The 22,730-nt window shown below is 42.4% G+C and overlaps 2 protein-coding genes and 1 long non-coding RNA gene across 8 annotated transcripts in view; 1 reads left to right on the forward strand and 2 right to left on the reverse strand.

Annotated features, from left to right (window-relative positions):
* Positions 1-708, reverse strand: part of LOC110498490 (uncharacterized) — a 17,667-nt gene extending 16,959 nt beyond the window's left edge. The window contains exon 1 of one of the 2 annotated variants that reach the window (XM_090210560.1): positions 155-708. In XM_090210560.1, the coding sequence (XP_090066686.1) occupies positions 155-443 (289 nt within the window). In that variant the 5' untranslated portion in view covers positions 444-708. The remainder of the gene's footprint in view (positions 1-154) is intronic. The other variant, XM_090210561.1, reaches the window with a different exon arrangement.
* A 2,217-nt stretch (positions 709-2,925) lies between these two features.
* On the reverse strand, positions 2,926-7,346 carry LOC110498543 (uncharacterized). 4 transcript variants are annotated; one of them, XR_016488838.1, is made up of 4 exons: positions 7,038-7,338; positions 5,509-6,070; positions 5,057-5,170; positions 2,926-4,691 (listed from the first exon to the last, which is right to left on the reverse strand). It is a non-coding gene; the product is annotated as an uncharacterized LOC110498543 (long non-coding RNA). The 4 variants fall into 4 exon arrangements; XR_002469835.3 differs by having other exon boundaries at positions 5,918-6,070; positions 7,038-7,335; XR_002469834.3 differs by having other exon boundaries at positions 5,862-6,070; positions 7,038-7,305.
* LOC110498530 (uncharacterized) lies at positions 6,895-22,196 on the forward strand. 2 transcript variants are annotated; one of them, XM_090210534.1, is made up of 7 exons: positions 6,895-7,409; positions 7,805-7,935; positions 8,065-8,229; positions 10,961-11,125; positions 18,570-18,681; positions 19,402-19,529; positions 21,040-22,196. In XM_090210534.1, exons 1-7 carry the CDS (start codon positions 7,121-7,123, stop codon positions 21,838-21,840), a joined length of 1,791 nt encoding a protein of 596 aa, XP_090066660.1. In that variant the 5' UTR covers positions 6,895-7,120; the 3' UTR covers positions 21,841-22,196. The 2 variants fall into 2 exon arrangements, with proteins under 2 accessions (XP_090066660.1, XP_021430873.3); XM_021575198.3 differs by lacking the exon at positions 21,040-22,196 and having other exon boundaries at positions 6,899-7,409; positions 19,402-20,718.
* Positions 22,197-22,730: the final 534 nt, after the last annotated feature.

Below are 22,730 nucleotides of genomic sequence, written 5' to 3' on the forward strand. Positions count from 1 at the left end.
TTTATGTACCAGCCGGTCCATAGGGGGCAAGTTTATTGCTAACTGAATACATTAAAGTCGGACGTAAGATGACAAACAATGTAAAAGGCCGGTTGGGCTAGGCTATATATGAACGGCGACAGCCACCGCAGGCTCCGCCTTCTGCTAAATGTACCTCTTGTCATTCCTTTGTATCGGTCGAGGATCTTGACACTACTGGGACGACTGGCGAGGACGCGCTCTCGCATTATTCTCTCTGCGCGCTCCCGTGCCACCTTCAGTTCCAGTAGCTGTAGTTTCCTCCGCAATCCTCTGTTTTCTTTCTTGCTTTGAGTTATTTCCAAACGAAACACTGCATAGTCGTCGTCTACGACTTTACAGATCTCTGCCACGGCTGCATTCGCTAGCACCTCCATGATGGAGGCTATTTGAGTGTGAAAAACCATACAGTTAACGTTAGCCATTTTTAGCTAACCAGCAGCCAGCTAGCATCTATACAAAGCCCCGTGATCAACGCGAATTAAGAACTGCCTGGGGTAATTATGCGATTCTGTGCAATTAAAAGTGTCACCGTTTTAGTTCCAGGGTGTTAATAAACGTCTAAATAACATCAATATAAACGCTTGTTTCTGGTCACTGTTCACTTCCGTTCTTCTTCTTTAAAGTTTTATGGCCGACTACACCTATTGGTGTATTGCAGCCAACTACTGTCTTCTTTGATTTTATGGTGGTCCAAAAACAAATGCTATAGGTCCATGCTGCCACCTACTGTTTTGGATGTATATCAGCCCAAGTAATTAACTAAATCAAATAAACAAGAACAAAACTCAATATACTCCTTAATTCGGGATCTGGGACCTGAGAAGGAAGAGCATCTTAGGACAGTACGTTTTGCAATGTATCGGCAGTGAAGTCCTGGAAACTCCGAAACATTTCAGCTCCAGTTTCTTTGACTCTGTTTGTTTATGCAGTACAATTAATCATATATGAGATAAACACCCTAAAATTCACCTTCACAATCAGCATATCAGTTTCCCTCAACTGTTGAACAACACTCGGTCTCCACAGTCTCCGGAGCATCCACCGCCATGCCTTCAGCTCCACTCTCTCATTCAACTACTTCACGTGTCACTTTAAACGCTAGTAAAACCAAATGCATGCTTTTCAACCGTTCGCTGCCTGCACCCGCACGCCTGACCAGCATCACCACCCTGGATGGTTCCGACCTTGAATATGTGGACATCTATAAGTACCTAGGTGTCTGGCTAGACTCTAAACTCTCCTTCCAGACCCATATCAAACATCTCCAATCGAAAATCAAATCAAGAGTCGGCTTTCTATTCCGCAACAAAGCCTCCTTCACTCACGCCGCCAAACTAACCCTAGTAAAACTGACTATCCTACCGATCCTCGACTTCGGCGATGTCATCTACAAAATTGCTTCCAACACTCTACTCAGCAAACTGGATGCAGTTTATCACAGTGCCATCCGTTTTGTCACTAAAGCACCTTATACCACCCACCACTGCGACTTGTATGCTCTAGTCGGCTGGCCCTCGCTACATATTCGTCGCCAGACCCACTGGCTCCAGGTCATCTACAAGTCCATGCTAGGTAAAGCTCCGCCTTATCTCAGTTCACTGGTTACGATGGCAACACCCATCCGTAGCACGCGCTCCAGCAGGTGTATCTCACTGATCATCCCTAAAGCCAACACCTCATTTGGCCGCCTTTCGTTCCAGTTCTCTGCTGCCTGTGATTGGAACGAATTGCAAAAATCGCTGAAGTTGGAGACTTTTATCTCCCTCACCAACTTCAAACATCTGCTATCTGAGCAGCTAACCGATCGCTGCAGCTGTACATAGTCTACTGGTAAATAGCCCACCCATTTTCACCTACCTCATCCCCATACTGTTTTTATTTATTTATTTTTCTGCTCTTTTGCACACCAATATCTCTATCTCTACCTTTACATAACCATCTGATCATTTATCACTCCAGTGTTAATCTGCATAATTGTAATTATTTGCCTACCTTCTCATGCCTTTTGCACACAATGTATATATAGACTCCCCTTTTTTCTACTGTGTTATTGACTTGTTAATTGTTTACTCCATGTGTAACTCTGTGTTGTCTGTTCACACTGCTATGCCTTATCTTGGCCAGGTCGCAGTTGCAAATGAGAACTTGTTCTCAACTAGCCTACCTGGTTAAATAAAGGTGAAATAAAATAAAAAAATAAAAAAAAAAACTGTGTAGATGACCTGCTGTATAGCCCTGACCCTTGCCACTTCATACTCCTTTACCCTAACCGGGGAATTGGGAATGTGGTTGCCATCACAATTATAACATCATCCACCCTCAGATTCTTCAACATTCCTTCAGCACACACTTGATACATGTCCATAGTTTTTGCAATTCCGGCAAAACAGCGGCTTGGATACAGAAGCTCTCACCGCAGACATAACATATCCCATCTTCACATGTGAAGGGAGATACTCTTCGTCAAACATCAATAATACCGACAGGCTTTCTTCTTTCCCCCATCCAGTACACGGCGTGCTCCAACTACTCCTCGTAAACCACGAAGCCTCCACATTTCGGGGCGGCAGGTAGCCTAGAGGTTAGTGTTGGGCCAGTTACCGAAAGGATGCAACAATTCAAGTTCTGTCAATGATGTTTGGCTTGTAATGTGATGTGATTGATCTGAAGCCAAATCGACACGGACTTCCCTTGAGACTTTTTTTGTTTGTTGGTGCCCTTCCCTTGCTTCAATGCTATGGTGGCAATAATGTCATGCGCTTTTTGACTAGACAGCATAGATGGGCTACACATACAGAAACAGAGGGGCACAATTTTGTTCCCTTGGATGCTTTATCCTGGTGAGATACATTCAGCCTCTTGCGAATTGAAGGACATGTATGGAACACAGAGAGACAAAATAAATTGTTTTGTATGTATTTTTCTTTATTTCTTGGTAATTTTTTGGAGGAAGCCTAGCTTCCCTTGGCATCCATGAATACAAGCCACTCCATATTATTACTGTTCATGGTTGCACCTCTACTTACAATTACACTGTAGAGAATAGATCTTATTGATTGAAACTCAAACGGTGTGGTTAAATTAAAAATGTATGCACGCTGTTCTTTGAAATACAGTATTGCTTATTACAAAACACTTCCAATCTCCTATGATCAGTATCTTTTGAAATATTTACTTAATACTTAACTGATGTAGATGGAATAAAGTCATTCTATTATTTTATACTCTATTCTTTCTAACGAGCAGACTACTTTAGAAAGAACAGTGCGTTAGCAAGAATAGAGTAGAAAAGAATAGAATGACTTTATTCCATTTACATCACCTCAATAAGGTAAATATTCAATTGTCTTTTGTCAATTGTCTAGCTGTACTTTTTGTTTATGGTTGATGCAGATTGTTGTCCATTAGCCAATGAGTGTTTATCAATGAGTTCAAAGCACGTGAATGTATCCAACTCGTATTAACGACTTCACAACTGGTAAGAGCGGCGGGTAGCCTTGCGATTAGAGCCTTGGGCAGTAACCGAAAGGTCGGCTCGAATACCAGAGACGACAAGGTGAAAAATCTGTCGATGTGCCTTGAGCAAGGCACTTAACCCTAATTTGATCCAGGGGGTGCCATACTACTATGGCTGACCCTATAAAACAAAATCATTTCACTGCACCTGTGCGGTGCGTGACAAAACACCACCTCAAAATTGGTTACGAACGCAGCATTAGTCTTTGAGCTCCCTCCTTGACCGTTAGACCTCTTGTTTCGGTGTTGTTGGGATTGTGAGCTGTGTTATAGGCTAGGTACACTGCATTCGGAAAGTATTCAGACCCCTTAACTTTTTCCACATTTTGTTACGTTATAGCCTTATACAAAAATGGATACATACCTATGTAAATAAGGTACGTGTTTTTTTATAAATGTGTAAAATGTCTAAAACCCTGTTTTCACTTTGACATTATGAGGTATTGTGTGTGGATTGATAGGTGCAATTTTAAATTGTATCCATTTTCGAATAAGGATGCAACATAAAATGTTGAAAATGGGAAGGGATCTGAATACTTTACAAATGCACTGTACCTCTTGTGGTGAAAGCCCATCCTGGCACTGTCTGTATTGGTGGGGTAACCATGAGGTACTGTAATTGAGGAAGGCTATATCTAGGTCCAGGCCCTTCTATGAACCCAGTAACGAGGCATTAGATGAGACCCTGAAGGAGAAGACAGACTTCCTGATACACTACCACCAGGGGAGTTTCCCACCACTCTTTGTGAAGGCTGAAGCCCAGGGTGACCTGCTCTGTTAATCATGGAAACTGTGATGTTTTTATCATAAGAAAAGGAGGGTCCATCTCTATCAGCCCCAGGCCCTGCATCATCACTGTACTGAGACCTTAAAGAGAAGGGTCTGGGCTGCAGACTGGATCCCTGACTGGAGCCTCCGTCTCTCTGATGACCACCAGGACTGAGGGTGTTCAGTCCCCCTGTCCACTGGTGGTGATCTGTGTGGTGGAGTCTCTGTCCCTAGCAGCACAGTGCCGGTTCCGACTCAAGTAGGAAGAGTGACAGCTCCTGATCCAATGTCCTTTTCCAGGGCCCAGGTTTGTGACCAGCCACTTCAGAGGTCCAGTCTCTCCCACCAGCAACATCGGATACCAGCAGGTCTTCATGGACTGCAGACTGTAAACACAAATTGTACAGAGATGTTTAACGGTTTATATAAGAAACAATTTTCTGTACACACAGAAACATTATAATAATACAATGTTAACCACAGTCAAGCCCATCTCTACAACAGCGATTCAAGTACCTAACAATATGGAGCCATTAGAGTTAAAAAATATATATAATATATCCATGTGTTGATTCAAGAATGAAGTAGACAAAATCTACGCCTCAACCTAGCCTTAGCCAGTATGTTGTCATGGAGACTAAGTTTGGTTGTTGTTTTGTGTTCGGCTGTCAGTTTCTAGTTGTGGTGAAAAGTGTTGTCCCCAGCCCAGATTTGAAGACGCTGTCTTATCCAGTGATTTCCACTATGTCACCTCTGGTCCTGGCCTGCTCTGTGATGTTGTCCACTGGGCCCTTGGCTGCACCCGTCTGGGTCTGGGAATCCAAGATGGACGCCCAGTCTCCTCTGTTAGCCTCCAGCCAACCAGCTAAGAGGTTAGAAAATATGACCCGTTTCAGAAAGCTAGGGGTATGTCACACGTCACAGGAGGGGCATTTGAACGTAACAAAATGTTTTTTTTAATCAAAAATGCAGTTTTGGGCAGAAATGCATTCTGGAAAATGTCCAGAAGGTCACATGACCCACTACAGTGACGATCAATCGTCAAATCATTGAAATGAGAAAAACAATCTATAAATAATGTTTATTTTGCATGTGTGGTTGGTGGTGGTAATGCACCTTAAAGCTGGTTGCCAACCGCCATATAAAGTCTAAAGAAGAAGACACCTGAAGGAGGAGAGATTACTAGAAACAAAATCTGTTTACCCTTTTATCTGTGGATAATTGTCAGAGGACCTTGGTAATTTACCTAAAATGCACAACCCAATGTTTATATCCCAGGACAAATTAGCCAGCAACAGTAAGCTAGCTAGCTAAATTGCGATAAATGTTGAATGCTTTTCGACCTGTCCACAAATTATTACAGTGGGTTCAGAGTTCGTTTTGATATTTCAACCTGCGTGTCCTGATCGCGTCTGGTGTGGGTGGACAAAATCAACAAGGACGCATGCGCGTGACCGGTGTGGTCAGCATGTAAGGCACTGCATCGCAGTGCAAGAGGCGTCACTACAGGATAGCGGGGTCCGGGTTAGGGGAGGGTTTGGCCGGGGGGGCATTACTTGGCTCATTGTGCTCTAGCTACTCCTTGTGGCGGGCCGGGCGCCTGCAGGCTGACCTCAGTTGTCAGGTGAAGGGTGTTTCTTTCAACACATTGGTGCGGCTGGCTTCCGGGTTTAGCGAGCAGGTGTTAAGAAGCGCGTTTCAGAGGACGCATGACTAGACCTTCACCTCGCGAGCGCATTGGGGAGTTGCAGCGATGAGACAAGATCTAGAGAAGGGGATAAAAGACAACAAATGAACAACTTTTTTTAATATAAAAATAAGTTGTATTTAAATCCCTTTTATTTGAACCATTAATCATTACAGGCAATACTATAGCTACAATGTCAATTGCACAATTGGTTCTGTGTTAATTGGTTCTGTATCCTGATTGTCTATGGCGTCAGATGAGTGCCAAATCGAGATGGAGCACACGAGCAAGAATATACGTCACAGAGCGAGCAGACTTCTATCAAGAACCAGATGCGCGAGCGCATAAACGACTTTGAGCGTGCATAAGCAGGGTTGGGCTGGAAAGTAAACTTGAGCTTGAAACATTGATATTGAACAAGTTGAAAATCATTGTCAAATGCAATAAATTAGTCCGAGAAATTTTCCCCCCTGAAGAAGTATTCATCAAGTGGGAAAACTCAATAGGTTTCTGCACTCTCACGAATTACACCCGGCCTATGCATGAAAGTCTCTTCTCACACACACACACACACACAATGTCCATTTTGCCATCATTGTACATCTCACGGAGTTAATGTTTTACAGTTCTACGTTGTGGGGCTCTGCTCCTATTGGTTACCCAAGGTGCCAGGGTTCCGGTCTAGAAGTTCGGTTATTGATTGAACGGATCGAAGAGCTTACTCTTTCACATTCAGAAAACCTTAAGGTGATATTGTATTTAATAATGTATTCCGTTTCCTTATGGGGAATGGTTTAATTGAGTAGGGATGTGAACGAGGCTTTAGACCTTCTCTGTCTCTGGTCCACACTCCAGTTCATTTGGTTGCGGTAATGCATCACTAAAGTTGGTTGCCAACCGCCATTTAAAAACCACTGAAGAAGTGTAAACGGAAGTCAACAGTAACCAAGAACAATATCCGCGGCAGCGTTTTTATTGTTATTTAGACATTTATCACCTTGGAACTTAAAATATTACTTCTAACTGCACAGCATCACATACTTACCTCGGGCAGTGTTTAATTCGCGTTGGAGACAGGACTTGGTTGATAGATGTTATCAAGGGAACGTTAGCTAGCTGCTAACAACAATGGCTAACAGTAGGCCTATGGTTTTTCACACTCAAATAGCCTCCATCATGGAGGTGCTAGCGAATGCAGCCGTGGCAGACATCTGTAAACTCGTAGACGACGACTATGCAGTGTTTCGTTTGGAAATAACTCAAAGCCAGAATGAAAGCAGGGCATTGCGGAGGAAACTACAGCTACTTGAAATGAAGGTGACACGGGAGCGCGCAGAGAGAACAACGCGAGAGCGCGTCCTCGCCAGTCGTCCCAGTAGTGTCAAGATTCTCGACCGATACAAAGGAATGGCAAGAGGTACATTTTGCAGAAGGCCGAGGCTGCGGGGCCTGTCGTCCGGATCACATCTGCGCATGTGTGACGTTAAATGTGCTAACCACATGGTTAACCAGAATTGAGTCTTGGTCAGTTTTGGAATTGTATGCAATAATTCCCCAGGTTACTTAGCAAACTTGCAGAAAGACACTATCATATTCTATCCAGATTCTTGATATACTGGCATTTCCTATTATTTACTAATTGAAAACAACATGAGGCATGGAACTTAATACAATGATCAATACATAGTAAATCAAGAAGTGTTACCTCACATCCTTGCCAATTGTAGACAGTGTCAAACATGTCAATAGTGTATAAGATAGCATTCAGCATTAACAGTAGCTAACCATCCCTTTTCCCCCAATCCCTCTCAGGTGAAGCACATCTCACTGGAGGCTACAGGAGTTCTGTGAAACCAGCGGGACACAATACATGGAGAGATGACCAACCAATCACCGTTGATGAGGAGAGTGGAACCTCAACCCAGCATGTTATTGTGATAGAGGTAAGTGTCATAGTATTACATAAAAATTACAGTACATCAAATGTGGCCTGTTTATTTCAGAAATGCTTCCCTCAGCTATTCATTTGCTCACATCCCAACAACATTAATAACCACTCCTTTTCTTGTCAGTCTGCAGATGAAAATGCAGCAGGTCCTGGGGTCAAGCTGGAGAGGACTGAACGAGAGAAGGACCCACGGCACCAGACTGGAGCAGCGGTTGGAGTGTCGCCCTCTGTAGCCAGTGAGGAACTCGCCGCTGCGCCAAAGGCCAGGACCCGACGCAGAATCACGGAGGTCAGTGGAACGCTGAACGCCGTCCTCAAGTCAGAGTCAGACACCGAGACTTTAACTGTAACACAAAGGCCCTTACAACCAGGATCTGACTACAGATCAGACCCAGAGAGACTGGGCTGTCCACCTGTTCCCGGCTCAGAATACTTTCTGGTATTTCACCAGAGCCAGGGGACAGTTAATTCCCGTGGAGATGGTGACACGTTAGACACTGGCGGTGATCCATCTTGTTCTTACGCTACAGAGATGGACCCTGGCAACATGCTCATGGGTTTAGAGACACAGACTGATCTGTCTAGAGGGGACTTGAACCGGGACAGTAGTAGTGTATACTCTGAAGGGTGCCTAGATAAGAAAGGGGAGGTTATAGTGGTAGATGAGGTGACTGTGAAAGTGGAGGGCGACGCTCCTCCCACATGGAATGCAGATAGTCACTTAGAAGATGGACACTCACAGAACAGAGATTTCTTTGATTACAGGGGAAGCTTAGATACAAATCTAAATGTCGCGACCCACTCTCCTTTACACTCGTTCAGGGATCCCGATGCCGTATTCACGTCGAAGGCACTTTCCGATTCACATGGCAGCGTTCTTTTCAATCAGGCATTGAACTCAAATGACAGGGTTATAGCCCAGGCTCAGGGAGGGGGGGCCACATCTGGCAATAATAAAGAGAAACGGTTCCTCTGCATGTTCTGTAACAAAGGCTTCAGCTGCCCCCAGAAGGTGGAGATCCACCAGAGGGTCCACACAGGAGAGAAACCCTTCAGCTGTACCCAGTGTCATATGTGCTTTGCCGAGGCTGGCAACCTGAAGAGGCACCAGAGGGTCCACACAGGGGTGAAACCCTTCAGCTGTACCCAGTGTCAAATGCGCTTCGCTCAGGCTGGTGACCTGAAGAGGCACCAGAGGGTCCACACAGGGGAGAAACCGTTCAGTTGCCCCCACTGTGAGAAGAGGTTTTCCCGCCAGCACCAGCTGAAGATGCACCTGAAGGTTCACACGGAAGAGAGGCCATTCGCCTGTACGCACTGCAGGAAGAGGTTCTCAGAGAGGAGCTACCTCAGGATACACCAGCAGAAAAACCATTCCACTCAATAGCATACTAAGTAACCCTTCCACTCGATAGCTTCTGACGTTTAGATCAAACTATTCATTAAAGACAGATTCGTTTTCATTGTTGTCAGCATAAAGATAACATGAGTAATAGATTTCAGTGTTGAATATTTCTGGGTTGAATATTGTTATATATGGCATATTTCAGCCTAAAAAGTCTGTTAGATGTTGTGTTTGTACGGTGTAGCCTATATAATGTTCACAAATGCCTGTTTCATTACTTCTATTCAACTACTTAATGTTTTTCTTAAGACACTTGTAATGAGAAATTGAATGCAATTCATCTAGTTCATGCAGATTTTTGTTGTGTGTATGTGTGGTTTTCATGTGATGTATTTAAAACTTGTTTATGTTTAATAAACACAAAATGGGACATTTCATTCTAAGACTTTATTGAGACTCCCCTCATCACATCTTCTCACCCTATTGTGCATACACACTACAGCGCTTCATAGCCAAGTTAGTCACTAGTTAACAAAGTCATTATTATGACTATTTAAATGCCTATTTAAAAAATGTATCTTCTTAAAATTAGATTTTAAAACTAAACTTAAATACACTGATATACCTTATGCCTAACCCTAATCTTGAAATAAAACCAAAAATCACATTTTTGTTTTCATTAATGTTTACTATAAAGCCAATTCTTATTTTGTGGCTGAGTTAATTAGGGACAACCAATACCTAACAAACACCTATACACATCAAAAGAGTTGTCAGGTTTGTCTGATGATGCCTTTTGACTAATCATAGCTTATCATATTTACCCTCAACATATTTCAAATTTAATCAAACTTTATTTGTCACATGTGTCAAATACAATAGTTGTAGACTTTACTGTGAAATGCTTACTTACAAGCCCTTAATACATAAACAACGTTTATGGCTGGGGGCAGTATAAGTAGCTTGGATAAAAAGGTGCCCAGAGTAAACTGCCTGCTACTCAGGCCCAAAAGCAAGAATATGCATATAATTAGTAGATTTGGATAGAAAACATTCTGAAGTTGGAACTACTGAACATAATGCGCCAATGTAAACTGAGATTTTTGGATATAAATATTAACTTTTTCGAACAAAACATACATGTATTGTGTAACATGAAGTCCTATGAGTGTCATCTGATGAAGATCATCAAAGGTTAGTGATTCATTTTTATCTCTATTTCTGCTTTTTGTGACTCCTCTCTTTGGCTGGAAAAATGACTGTGTTTTTCTGTGACGAGGTGGTGACCTAACATAATCGTTTGGTGTGCTTTCGCTGTAAAGCACTTTTGAAATCGGACACTGTGGTGGTATTAACAACAAGTTTATCTTTAAAATGGTGTAAAATACTTGGATGTTTGAGGAATTTTAATTATGAGATTTATGTTGTTTGAATTTGGCGACGTGCACTTACACTGGCTGTCATATCGATCCCGGTAGCGGGATTTCAGCCATAAGAAGTTTTTAACCAACAGTGCAGTTCAAGAAGATGGGTTTAAAAACAATGTCATTCTACAGTATAGGACTCAAACAACGTTGGGATGGGTAAACACCATGTTGAAAGTGTGTTTATTATCTTTGTGTATGTACCTGAGGGAGTGTATGTCTGTGTAATCTGTATCACCTGTCTCTTCCAGGAGGAGGAGAGTCCAGAGGTGCTGCTGGTGAAGGAGGAGGGGTATGAGGAGGGTCTGGGGAACCCTCAGGGGACCATGGTCATGGAAGACAACCAGACTACACCACCTCCTGAACCCACAGAGGAACCAGCTGAGCAGCATATGACCACACACAGTCACACTGAGGTGAGTCCACTGTGAATTACTGCCTGAATGCTATTAGGTAAGGGCCCCTATCGACATAACCTCTTAGAGTACCAGTCCTGATCTAAGATCAGTTGTGCCTTTTAGATCATAATGAATATTAATTTATAGACAGGTGTGGGGGGACCTGGGCCCAGATTCAAAAAACACTTACCAAAAACTTAAGAACTATCTTATTAACAAAAAATATTTAAACTTCATAAGATAGTAGGTGCAATTCCTCAACAATATCTTAAGAAATCACGATGTTCTGACGAGCTTCTCAAATATCTTCTTAGGAATCCTCTTAAGATGTTTGTTGCTAGGCAACCGTTTTAGTGGCAATCATGTTAGCATATTTTGTGCTGAGATCACCAAAACATGTTCTTTGGTTTAAATATTCAATACTGAAACTTTCAGATGAAGTTTGTGAGTGAATTAAACATGTTCAATTGCTTTCATTTGTTTTTTGTCTCACTGCCCTGAGTTTAAGACAAGGGTTTAGCTATCTTGGAATTAACTTCTCTGGGATATGTGGGTCCCACCTCGCCAACAGCCAGTGAAATTGCAGGGTGCCAAATTCAAAACAACAGAAATCCCATAATTACAATTCCTCAAACATACAAGTATTTTACACCATTTTAAAGATTAACTTCTAGTAAATCCAGCCACAGTTTCCGATTTCAAATAGGCTTTATGGCGAAAGCACACCAAACGATTATGTTAGGTCAGCGCTAGTCACAGAAAAACATCCAGCCATTTCCAAAGAAGGAGAGGTGTCAGAAATAGCGTTATAAATATTCACTTACCTTTGATGATCTTGATCGAAATGCACTCCCAGGAATCCCAGTTCCACAATAAATGTTTGTTTTGTTTGATAAAGTCCATAATTTATGTCCAAATACCTCCTTTTTGTTCGCGCGTTTAGCCCAGTAATCCAAATGCATAATGCGCGATCACTTGTTCAGACGAAATGTCAAAAAAGTTATATTACAGTTTGTGGAAACATGTCAAACGATGTATAGAATCAATCTTTAGGATGTTTTTAACATAAATCTTCAATAATGTTCCAACCGGAGAATTCCTTTGTCTTTAGAAATGCAATGGAACGCAGCTACCTCTCACGGGCACATTCGTGATCAGCTCATGGCACTCTGCCAGACACCTGTTTGAATCAGCTCTCTTTCTCTCCCCATTCACAGTAGAAGCCTCAAACAAGGTTCTAAAGACTGATGACATCTAGTGGAAGCCTTAGGAAGTGCAATATGACCCCATAGACACTGTATATTCGATAGGCAATGACTTGAAAAACTACAAACCTCAGATTTCCGACTTCCTGGTTGGATGATTTCTTTCTCAGGTTTTAGCCTGCCATATGAGTTCTGTTATACACAGACATCATTCAAACAGTTTTAGGAACTTCAGAGTGTTTTCTGTCCAAATCTACTAATTATATGCATATTCTTGCTTTTGGGCCTGAGTAGCAGGCAATTTACTCTGGGCACCATTTTATCCAATCTACTTAATACTGCCCCCCAGTCCCAAAGAAGTTAATAACGTTTCCAATAAGTTTATTTTCAAAAATCAAATTTCTTCTTAGGAGAAACATAAGAAATAGCACAAAAACATTTCCAATAACCTTTTTGAGGAATAGAAACTTTGCTTAACTTTCTTCCTAAGTTTATAGTTGAAAAATGGCAGTTAACTTAAGGATCCGCCCCTTTTTTGAAACGTTTGCCTAAAATGACATACCCAAATCTAACTGCCTATAGCTCAGGACCTGAAGCCAGGATATGCATATTCTTGATACCATTTGAAAGGAAACACTTTGAAGTTTGTGTAAATGTTAAATTAATGTAGGATAATATAATACATTAGATCTGGTAAAAGATAATACAAAGAGAAAAACATGCTTTTTTTGTATTTTATTTGTACCGTCATCTTTGAAATGCAAGAGAAAGGCCATAATGTATTATTCCAGCCCTGGCACAATTTAGATTTTGGCCACTAGATAGAAGCAGTGTATGTGCAAAGTATTAGTGTGATCAAATTAACCATTGCATATCTGTTCAAAATGTTGTATCAAGACTGCCCACATGTGCATAATTGGTTTATAAATACATTTTCAAGTTCATAACTGTGCACTCTCCTCAAACAATAGCATTGTATTTTTTCACTGTAATTGCTACTGTAAATTGGGCAGTGCAGTTACATTAAAAATAATTTAAGCTTTCTGCCAATATCAGATATATCTATGTCCTGGGAAATGTTCTTGTTACTTACATGCTAATCACATTAGCCTACGTTAGCTCAAACGTCCCACATGGAACCCACCGATCCTGTAGAGGTTTTAAGAATACATTTAATTTCATCCTACACTCCAGTCCACAAGGTCTACTCAATAATGTGAAGAAATAGCCTCACTGCTTCTTAACGCGCATCCAATCCGGAAGCCAGCCGCACCAATGTGTCGGAGGAAACACCGTGCACCTGGCAACCTTGGTTGGCGCGCACTGCGCCCGGCCCGACACAGGGATTTCCCTACCGGCCAAATCCTCCCTAACCCGGACGACGCTCGGCCAATTGTGCATCATCCTGGTCGCGGCTGGTTACGACAGAGCCTGGGCGCGAACCCAGAGTCTCTCAGCTGGCGTCGCCCTTAACCACTCTGGTGACACAGCTGGCGTCGCCCTTAACCACTGCGCCACCCAGAAGGTTGTTTTGAGGGGTAACATTTTAGAGCTACCGAAATCAAAGGCACCAGGTGATGGTTATACCTCAGAATTTTAGAAGCAGTATGTTCGGGGGTTTGAACTTGCAACCTTCCGGTTACTAGTCCAAAGCTCTAACCACTAGGCTACCCTGCCGCCCCATATACATTGTGTGCAAAAAGCATGGCCATGCTAATTTTGTACTGTTTTCTACATTGTAGAATAATAGTGAAGACATCAGAACTATGAAATAAACATATGGAATCATGTAGTAACCAAAAAAGTGTTAAACAAATCCAAATATATTTTATATTTGAGATTCTTCAAAGTAGCCACCCTTTGCCTTGATGACAGCTTTGCACACTCTTGCCATTATCTCAACCAGCTTCCTTCATTCCAGTCACCTGGAATGCATTTCAATTAACATGTGTGCCTTGTTAAAAGTTAATTTGTGGAATTTCTTTCCTTGCATTTGAGCCAATCAGTTGTGTTGTGGCAAGGTAGGGGTGGTATGCAGAAGATAGCCCTATTTGGTTAAAGACCAGGTCCATATTATGGCAAGAACAGCTCAAATAAGCAAAGCGAATTGACAGTCATTCATTTAAGACATGAAGGTCAGTCAATTGCGGAAAATTTCAAGAACTTTGAAAGTTTCTCCAAGTGCAGTCGCAAAAACCATCCAGCGCTATGATGAAACTGGCTCTCATGAGGACCGCCACAGGAAAGGAAGACCCAGAGTTACCTTCAAAGTAGCAACCCTTTGCCTTGACAGCCTTGCACACTCTTGGCATTCTCTCAACCAGCTTCATGAGGAATGCTTTTCCAACAGTCTTGAAGGAGTTCCCACATACAGTGGGGCAAAAAAAGTATTTAGTCAGCCACCAATTGTGCAAGTTCTCCCACTTAAAAGGATGAGAGAGGCCTGTAATTTTCATCATCTGTCAACTATGACAGACAAAATGAGAAAAAAAAATCCAGAAAATCACATTGTAGGATTTTTAATGAATTTATTTTCAAATTATGGTGGAAAATAAGTATTTGGTCAATAACAAAAGTTTATCTCAATACTTTGTTATATACCCTTTGTTGGCAATGACAGAGGTCAAACGTTTTCTGTAAGTCTTCACAAGGTTTTCACACACTGTTGCTGGTATTTTGGCCCATTCCTCCATGCAAATCTCCTCTAGAGCAGTGATGTTTTGGGGCTGTTGCTGGGCAACACGGACTTTCAACTCCCTCCAAAGATTTTCTATGGGGTTGAGATCTGGAGACTGGCTAGGCCACTCCAGGACCTTGAAATGTTTCTTACGAAGCCACTCCTTCGTTGCCCGGGCAGTGTGTTTGGGATCATTGTCATGCTGAGAGACCCAGCCACGTTTCATCTTCAATGCCCTTGCTGATGGAAGGATGTTTTCACTCAAAATCTCACAATACATGGCCCCATTCATTCTTTAGTTTACATGGATCAGTCGTCCTGGTCCCTTTGCAGAAAAACAGCCCCAAAGCATGATGTTTCCACCCCCATGCTTCACAGTAGGTATGGTGTTCTTTGGATGCAACTCAGCATTCTTTGTCCTCCAAACACGACGAGTTGAGTTTTTACCAAAATGTTATATTTTGGTTTCATCTGACCATATGACATTCTCCCAATCTTCTTCTGGATCATCCAAATGCTCTCTAGCAAACTTCAGACGGGCCTGGACATGTACTGGCTTAAGCAGGGGGACACGTCTGGCACTGCAGGATTTGAGTCCCTGGCGGCGTAGTGTGTTACTGAAGGTAGGCTTTGTTACTTTGGTCCCAGCTCTCTGCAGGTCATTCACTAGGTCCCCCCGTGTGGTTCTGGGATTTTTGCTCACCGTTCTTGTGATCATTTTGACCCCACGGGGTGAGATCTTGCGTGGAGCCCCAGAACGAGGGAGATTATCAGTGGTCTTGTATGTCTTCCATTTCCTAATAATTGCTCCCACAGTTGATTTCTTCAAACCAAGCTGCTTACCTATTGCAGATTCAGTCTTCCCAGCCTGGTGCAGGTCTACAATTTTGTGTCTGGTATCCTGTGACAGCTCTTTGGTCTTGGCCATAGTGGAGTTTGGAGTGTGACTGTTTGAGGTTGTGGACAGGTGTCTTTTATACTGATAACAAGTTCAAACAGGTGCCATTAATACAGGTAACGAGTGGAGGACAGAGGAGCCTCTTAAAGAATTAGTTACAGGTCTGTGAGAGCCAGAAATCTTGCTTGTTTGTAGGTGACCAAATGCTTATTTTCCACCATAATTTGCAAATAAATTCATAAAAAATCCTACAATGTGATTTTCTGGAAAAATGGCCGCCCAGTCTATCATAGTTGAAGTGTACCTATGATGAAAATTACAGGCCTCTCTCATCCTTTTAAGTGGGAGAACTTGCACAATTGGTGGCTGACTAAATACTTTTGTTGAGCACAGGCAGTCAAGCCGGCAGATAAAACAATTACATTTAAACATAATTTGAACGAATTGGAACGTTTCATAAAGGATGTCCATTCCAAAAACCACCTGGCATCCAGGGTGTACAAATTATTAAATGAAAAAACAAGGCGACTACACCTTCCCTTAAGGGAAAATAGGGTGAAGATTATACATTTTAAAAATGTAATGGAAAAAGGTGTCAACACTGTTTTAGAATGTAAAGACATTCTAAAACACATAGTTTAGCATAATATAATCAACAGAACTTACTGAACTCCGTGTAAAATTAACAAGTGAAAAATGACAACTGTCAGCAAATGTTGGAGATGTAAATCAGATGATGCTGGGCTTTGAAGCTACTGTCTTGGGGTGAACGAAAATAGGGGGAAATGTATATCATTTACACTTTAATTAATACCAAATGTGTATTGATACCAAATCATTATACCAATCAATAAAATATAATTCATACAAATCATGTAAACAATGAGAAACTGAACTGCTGGCATTTCTTCCTCCGTGACTGCAAATGTATCATTATTCATACGATCAATTACCTATTTATTTGTTTCTTGTTTTTGAAAATTTGTTGCAGCCCTCCCATGTATGCAACATTATTGTTTATTTATTTTTCATGGATGAATTCATGTCATATGCAAAGAAAATAAAGGATTGAGATGTGGAGATAATTTTGCAGGTTTAAAGCTTATTTCCTGCAATTCTACACATTTTGTCATGGGGAGAAAAGAAAATGTTGCAATTTTAAAATACATTTTGTTGCAATTCTATACAATTCTCTCCACCAACAAGAGGGGTGTGAACAGTTTGTCATGAACAGTGCTTGTGCCCATAGAAATAGATGTGATGCATATGCGATATGTTCCCCAATGCTGGAATGTGGGCCCCCGAGTGAAACAATTTGGGAACCCCTGGTCTACCCCTGGTCTAGCCTCCCTCTGTGCATGCTCAGCGTCCAACTTCTTCCTCAGTAAATTCTGGCTCGAATAAAGATGTCTCTGAATAAAAATGGTCTTCTTCTTCTACCTCCAAGTCCGACATGATTTATCTAATGTTATGATGACTTGCCAATAAGCATGTTAGCTCTGAGAGTACACAACAGCTGGCTGCCTCCCGGGAGTTTTGTTTTCAAAACGACACCAAGTCTCATAGGAAGAAAGCGCTGGCAGAACCCAAAGTAGTCCGTAAAAATCAGGAAGTTGATAGAATCTCATTGCTTATGATTAGCAGTAATTTGAACAAATGTATAAATATTGATTACTATGTAAGACTATAAATTACCAACCACCCAGCTTTGGAGAAGTCAGAAGGTCTATTTCCCTGCGTTTGAGAGGAGCTGGCTAGTAGATACGCATAGATTTCCAGCAATTGCTCTAAGCTAACGATATGCTACCTTCAACTTCCTTCAAATTGCACGCAGAAACATATAAATGGTATCCATGAGTTCGTCTTACTCTGGTTAAGTAGGAAATTCCCAAATACCAAAGTATCCCTTTAGTAGACCAATAAGAAATAGCGTTCCAAACCTCTCCACCAATAACAGCTCGTTTTCATTTTCCCCTCCCCAATCAGACCACGCCCAGACAGTCCTAGCTAAATTCTTGCTTGAAAAATTGCTCTTTGCTGAGAAGCTATTTAATTGACATCAATCGCAGTAAGGTACTTAATTGTTACCCAGAAAGGATTTTATATTGAGATAAAAATGGCTGCATTGGACCTTTAAGTCTCGGACCATGTCTTTGAATTATTAAACCATTAAAGATTTTGTTTGAGATTTTGGCAATTAAGCTCTTTATCTACTTCCCCAGAGACAGATGATGTTGTGGAAACCATTTTACATCTCTGCATGTAGGAAGTTCGAGGTAACTTTGCAAGCCAGTGCTAACTAGCTCAGCGTAAACACTGGAAGTATTTGGGTACAGCTAGCATTCTAGGTATACCCGAAAACTTTGATTCTTTGCGAAAGCTAGCCAGCATGGGCTCTCCAAATTACCTGCATACTGGATGCAGAGACATAATAATGGTATACAGCAGTTAATCTGACTCTGGGGGAGTAGATAAGGGCTTCATTCCCAAAATCCCGAACTATCCTTTTAAAGAGTGTCAAGTAAGCAAATCACCTAACATGTTTGCATCATTTCAAATCACCTAGCATGTTTGCATGGTACTCATAGCAATTCCTCATTGCCCAATCAGAAGATGATCCATAGCAGGGTGCTCATATCAGATTTCTTGATCCAACATCATCTCACTCTGTATCTCTTACAGTCAGTAGACATGGAGGATGGGAAGCCTGACCTGCTGCTGGTCAAAGAGGAGACAATAGAAGACGGACCAGAGAGCATTGATCTGCTGAGTGGACTAAAGATGGGGGAGCAAGGTAAGAGAGACATACATATACAGAACATAATACATATACTTCAATAGGAATAGTGATGCATCTACATAAAATTAAATCAATAAAACTGAGTATACCAAACATTAGGAACACCTTCCTAATATTGAGTTGCACCCCCCCACACACTTTTGCCCTCAGAACTGCCTCAATTTGTCAGGGTATGGACTCCACAAGGTGTCGAAATCGTTCCACAGGGATGCTGGCCCATGTTGACTCCAATGCTTCCCATACTTGTGTTAAGTTGGCTGGATGTCCTTTGGGTGGTGGACCTTTGTTGATATAGACAGGAAACTGTTGAGAGTTGAAAAAAAACAATAGCATTGCAGTTCTTGACACAAACCGGTGCGCCTGGCACCTACTACCATACCTCCTTAAATTTTTTGGTCTTGTCCATTCACCCTCTGAATGGCACACAAGTCATGTCTCAAGGTTTAAAAATCCTTATTTAACCTGTCTCCTCCCCTTCAGTTACAATGATTGAAGTGGATTTAACAAGTGACATCAATAAGGAATCATAGCTTTCACCTGGATTCTCCTGGCCAATCTGTCATGAAAAGAGCAGGTGTTCTTAATGTTTTGTATACTCAGTGTACGTTTACAACAAACAATGTATAAACTTGATGATTCAATTGACTCAAAAAACTCCATATGTAGAGTTCTCTGCCATGTTTGTAAAGTCTATTTTGGAACCTTTTCCTGAAGGTGATTGGTTGGAGGATAACAGAGGAGACTGGGCAGCCATCTTGGATTCCCAGATCCAGACTGCTGCAACCAAGGGCCCAGGGGACAACATCACTGAGCAGGCCAGGACCAGAGCTGAGATAGTGGAGGTCAGTGGATGGGACAGCGACCTCAACTCTGGGCTGGGGAACAACACTGTTAACCGCAACCAGAAACAGACAGTCGAACACAAAACCACAACCGAACTTAGTGTTCATGACAACAGAATGGACGAAACCAGGATGAGGCGTAGATTTGGTCTGCAGGGACAGGGAGGTGTCCGTATGAGAACAGACACAGACTCGGCTAGCAATGCTCCTTCCTGCTCCTATAGTTGTGATTCAGAGAGACTGATGGCGCCTCAGATTAACTCCCTAACAGATGCTTCCTTCAGCCTGCCTTCTATGGGATCTATCAATTGGAACATGGACCCTGTGACAACACAGACACTCCCTGGCCTTCATCTTCCTCACACTCTCCTAATGTTAAACCAGACCTCAGACAATGCCAGTGCCTCAACACTAAATGGCTACACAAGCCCATTGACAAATGACAGTAGTAGAGATGGAATGAGTAAAGGTGGCAGCGCCAAAGAGAAGCGCTTCCTGTGTTCGTTCTGTGGGAAAGCCTTCAGTTTCCCCAAACAGGTGGAGATCCACCAGAGGATGCACACAGGGGAGAAACCTTTCGGCTGCCATCTGTGCCGGGCCAGTTTTTCTCAATCGTCCAGCCTGAATAGGCACCAGAGAGTCCATACAGGGGAGAAACCCTACAGCTGTACCCAGTGTGAGAAGAGGTTCTCCCGCCAGCACCAGCTGAAGATGCACCTGAAGGTCCACACAGGAGAGAGGCCATTTGCCTGTATGCACTGCGGGAAGAGGTTCTCAGAAAGGAGCTACCTCAGGATACACCAGCAGAAAATGCACACGGCCCGAGTATAGTGACATGTCATGAAGTTAATTATGTTGTTTTTATATGTAGTTTGGAACTGGATGAGGTGAACTGAGGAAAGAATGAGTATGATGAGGCAGAGTAGACGATGTGGTGATGTTTGGTGTGATGGTGTCTTTAAAAATGCTTCACTGATGAGTGACAACCTTATCAGGTTGTTTGATCTGGTGTTTTATAATGAGGAAATTATAGTGCCTTAATTCATGTTTACTTGACAGGAAGTAGTGAAGATGTGTGTAATGTTAGGTGGAACCTTTCCCAAAGTATTCTAGTTACCATATTGAGAAAAGTTCTTCTTCTCGTCACATATCGTTTTGTGCAATAAAAGTACTGTTTCACATTATCTGAGTGTATGACCATTTTGTTCAAATTAAATACAAAATTGACTCTGTGCTGATTGACTTGGTTATTTTTGTATCATTGCAGGGACTGAGTTTCCCTTCTCTCAGTTGAACCAAAACATTATACTACATGAATCAACACATATGGATATTTGTATTTTTTGTTTATAATAAACTCCAATGGCTCCATATTTTTTGGTACTTGAATCACAATGTTAGAGATGAGCTTGACTGTGGCTAACATTTTATAATGTCATGTTTCTGTTTTTACAGCAAAGAGTTTCTTACATAAACCTTTACATTATCTTCTGTACAATGTGTTTTACAGTCTGCAGTCCATGAGGACCTACTGATAATTGGTGTTACTGGCGGAAGAGACCAGACCCTTGAGGCAGATGGTCACAAACCCTGGCCCCGGATCAGAACCCTGGATCAGGAGCCGTCGCTCTTCCTTCCCGAGTCGCAACTAGGACCGAACCCCGAGGGACAGAGACTCCACCACAACACAGAACACAACCAGTGGACAGGTGGACTGAACAACCTCAGTCCTGGTGGTCATCAGAGAGACAGAGGCTCCAGTCAGGGATCCAGTCTGCAGTCCAGACCCTTCTCTTCACAGTCTCAGTGCGGGGATAAAGCAGGGCCTGGGGCTGATAGACCCTCCTGTTCCTATGATACACACACCACAATATCCATGATGAACAGAGCAGGTCAGCCTGGGCTTCAGCCTTCACAGAGTGTGGTGGGAGGACCTGGGTCTAGCCTTCCTCAGCTGCTTCATGGTTACCACACGAATACAGACAGGGTCAGGATGGGCAGTCACCACAAGAGGTACCTAGCCTATAACACAGCACACAATCCCAACAACACCCAAACAATGGCGCCATGTCTTGGAGGGCTCTCTGGTGTCATTGGGTCAAAACATGGGAGCGCGAGCATTGGGACGGACGCCGACAAGCCGTACGCCTGCACTACGTGTGGGAAGCGCTTCGCTAAAGCGAAATATGTGAAGCAGCACCAGACCGTTCACACCAAGGACAACTTCAAGTGCAAACTATGTTACAAGAGCTTCTCCTTCCTGAGTAGCCTTATCAGACATAGGAATGTCCACAACAGGGAGAAATCGTAGCTTGAAATGTTCACGAGGGATGTCTGGGAACTAGTTTTTTATTTTGATGAAGTCCCTCAGTTGAGTATCTGGATATGCGCACATTCTCACATGATACAGACAGGGCTCCCGAGTGCCGCAGCGATCTAAGGCATTGCATCTCAGTGCAAGAGGCATCACTATAGTCCCTGGTTCGAATCCAGGCTGTATCACATCCGGCCGTGATTGGGAGTCCCATAGGGCGGCGCACAATTGGTCCAGTGTCGCCCAGGTTTGGCCAGGGTAGGCCATCAATGTAAATAAGAATTTGTTCTTAACTGCATTGCCTAATTAAATAAAGGTAGCATATTTTTTTGTGTGTGCTAGCATAGCCAAAACATTGTCACGTTATTGAAGAGTAACACAAAATTTCTCCTCTGATTTTGTTTTTTCTTATAACAAATCAGGTCTGCTGAGATTACATGACCCTGAGGTCATGCTTTCATTGGGGAAGAGGTCCAAAAACAACCCCTACTGTGTCCCTTTCCCCTATAGCCCTCCCATGGCACTGGGTAGTAGTTGGGGGTTGTCTTTAATCAGCTATTTTGTCATCCTCCCCTCTATCAACTGTCATCTCCCATATCTGTTATGTGTATTATTGTTATGAATCCCCCATGGCTGTAGCAAACATTGCCACTCAATAATTTACTTACTCAGTCACACAAGTCAGTCACTGTTGGCTATATTTATTCTGATGTACATCAAATCAAATGTACTTGTCACATACACATGGTTAGCAGATGTTAATGCGAGTGTAGCAAAATGCTTGTGCTTCTAGTTCCGACCATGCAGTAATATCTAACAAGTAATGTAACCTAACAATTTCACAACAACTACCTTCTACACACACACACACGTGTAAAGGAATGAAT

The sequence above is a fragment of the Oncorhynchus mykiss genome, chromosome 19, assembly GCF_057628025.1.
Source record: "Oncorhynchus mykiss isolate SJ-2025 chromosome 19, ASM5762802v1, whole genome shotgun sequence".
Taxonomy (NCBI): Eukaryota; Metazoa; Chordata; class Actinopteri; order Salmoniformes; family Salmonidae; genus Oncorhynchus; species Oncorhynchus mykiss.

What these genes read in the sequence shown, in the direction of transcription:
- LOC110498530 (XM_021575198.3), top strand. Translation starts at nt 7,121, where the DNA reads ATGGCTAACAGTAGGCCTATGGTTTTTCACACTCAAATAGCCTCCATC. An exon ending in CCCGACGCAGAATCACGGAG is followed by an intron (nt 8,230 to 10,960) that starts GTCAGTGGAACG and finishes TGTCTCTTCCAG; the next exon opens with GAGGAGGAGAGTCCAGAGGT. An exon ending in CCACACACAGTCACACTGAG is followed by an intron (nt 11,126 to 18,569) that starts GTGAGTCCACTG and finishes TATCTCTTACAG; the next exon opens with TCAGTAGACATGGAGGATGG.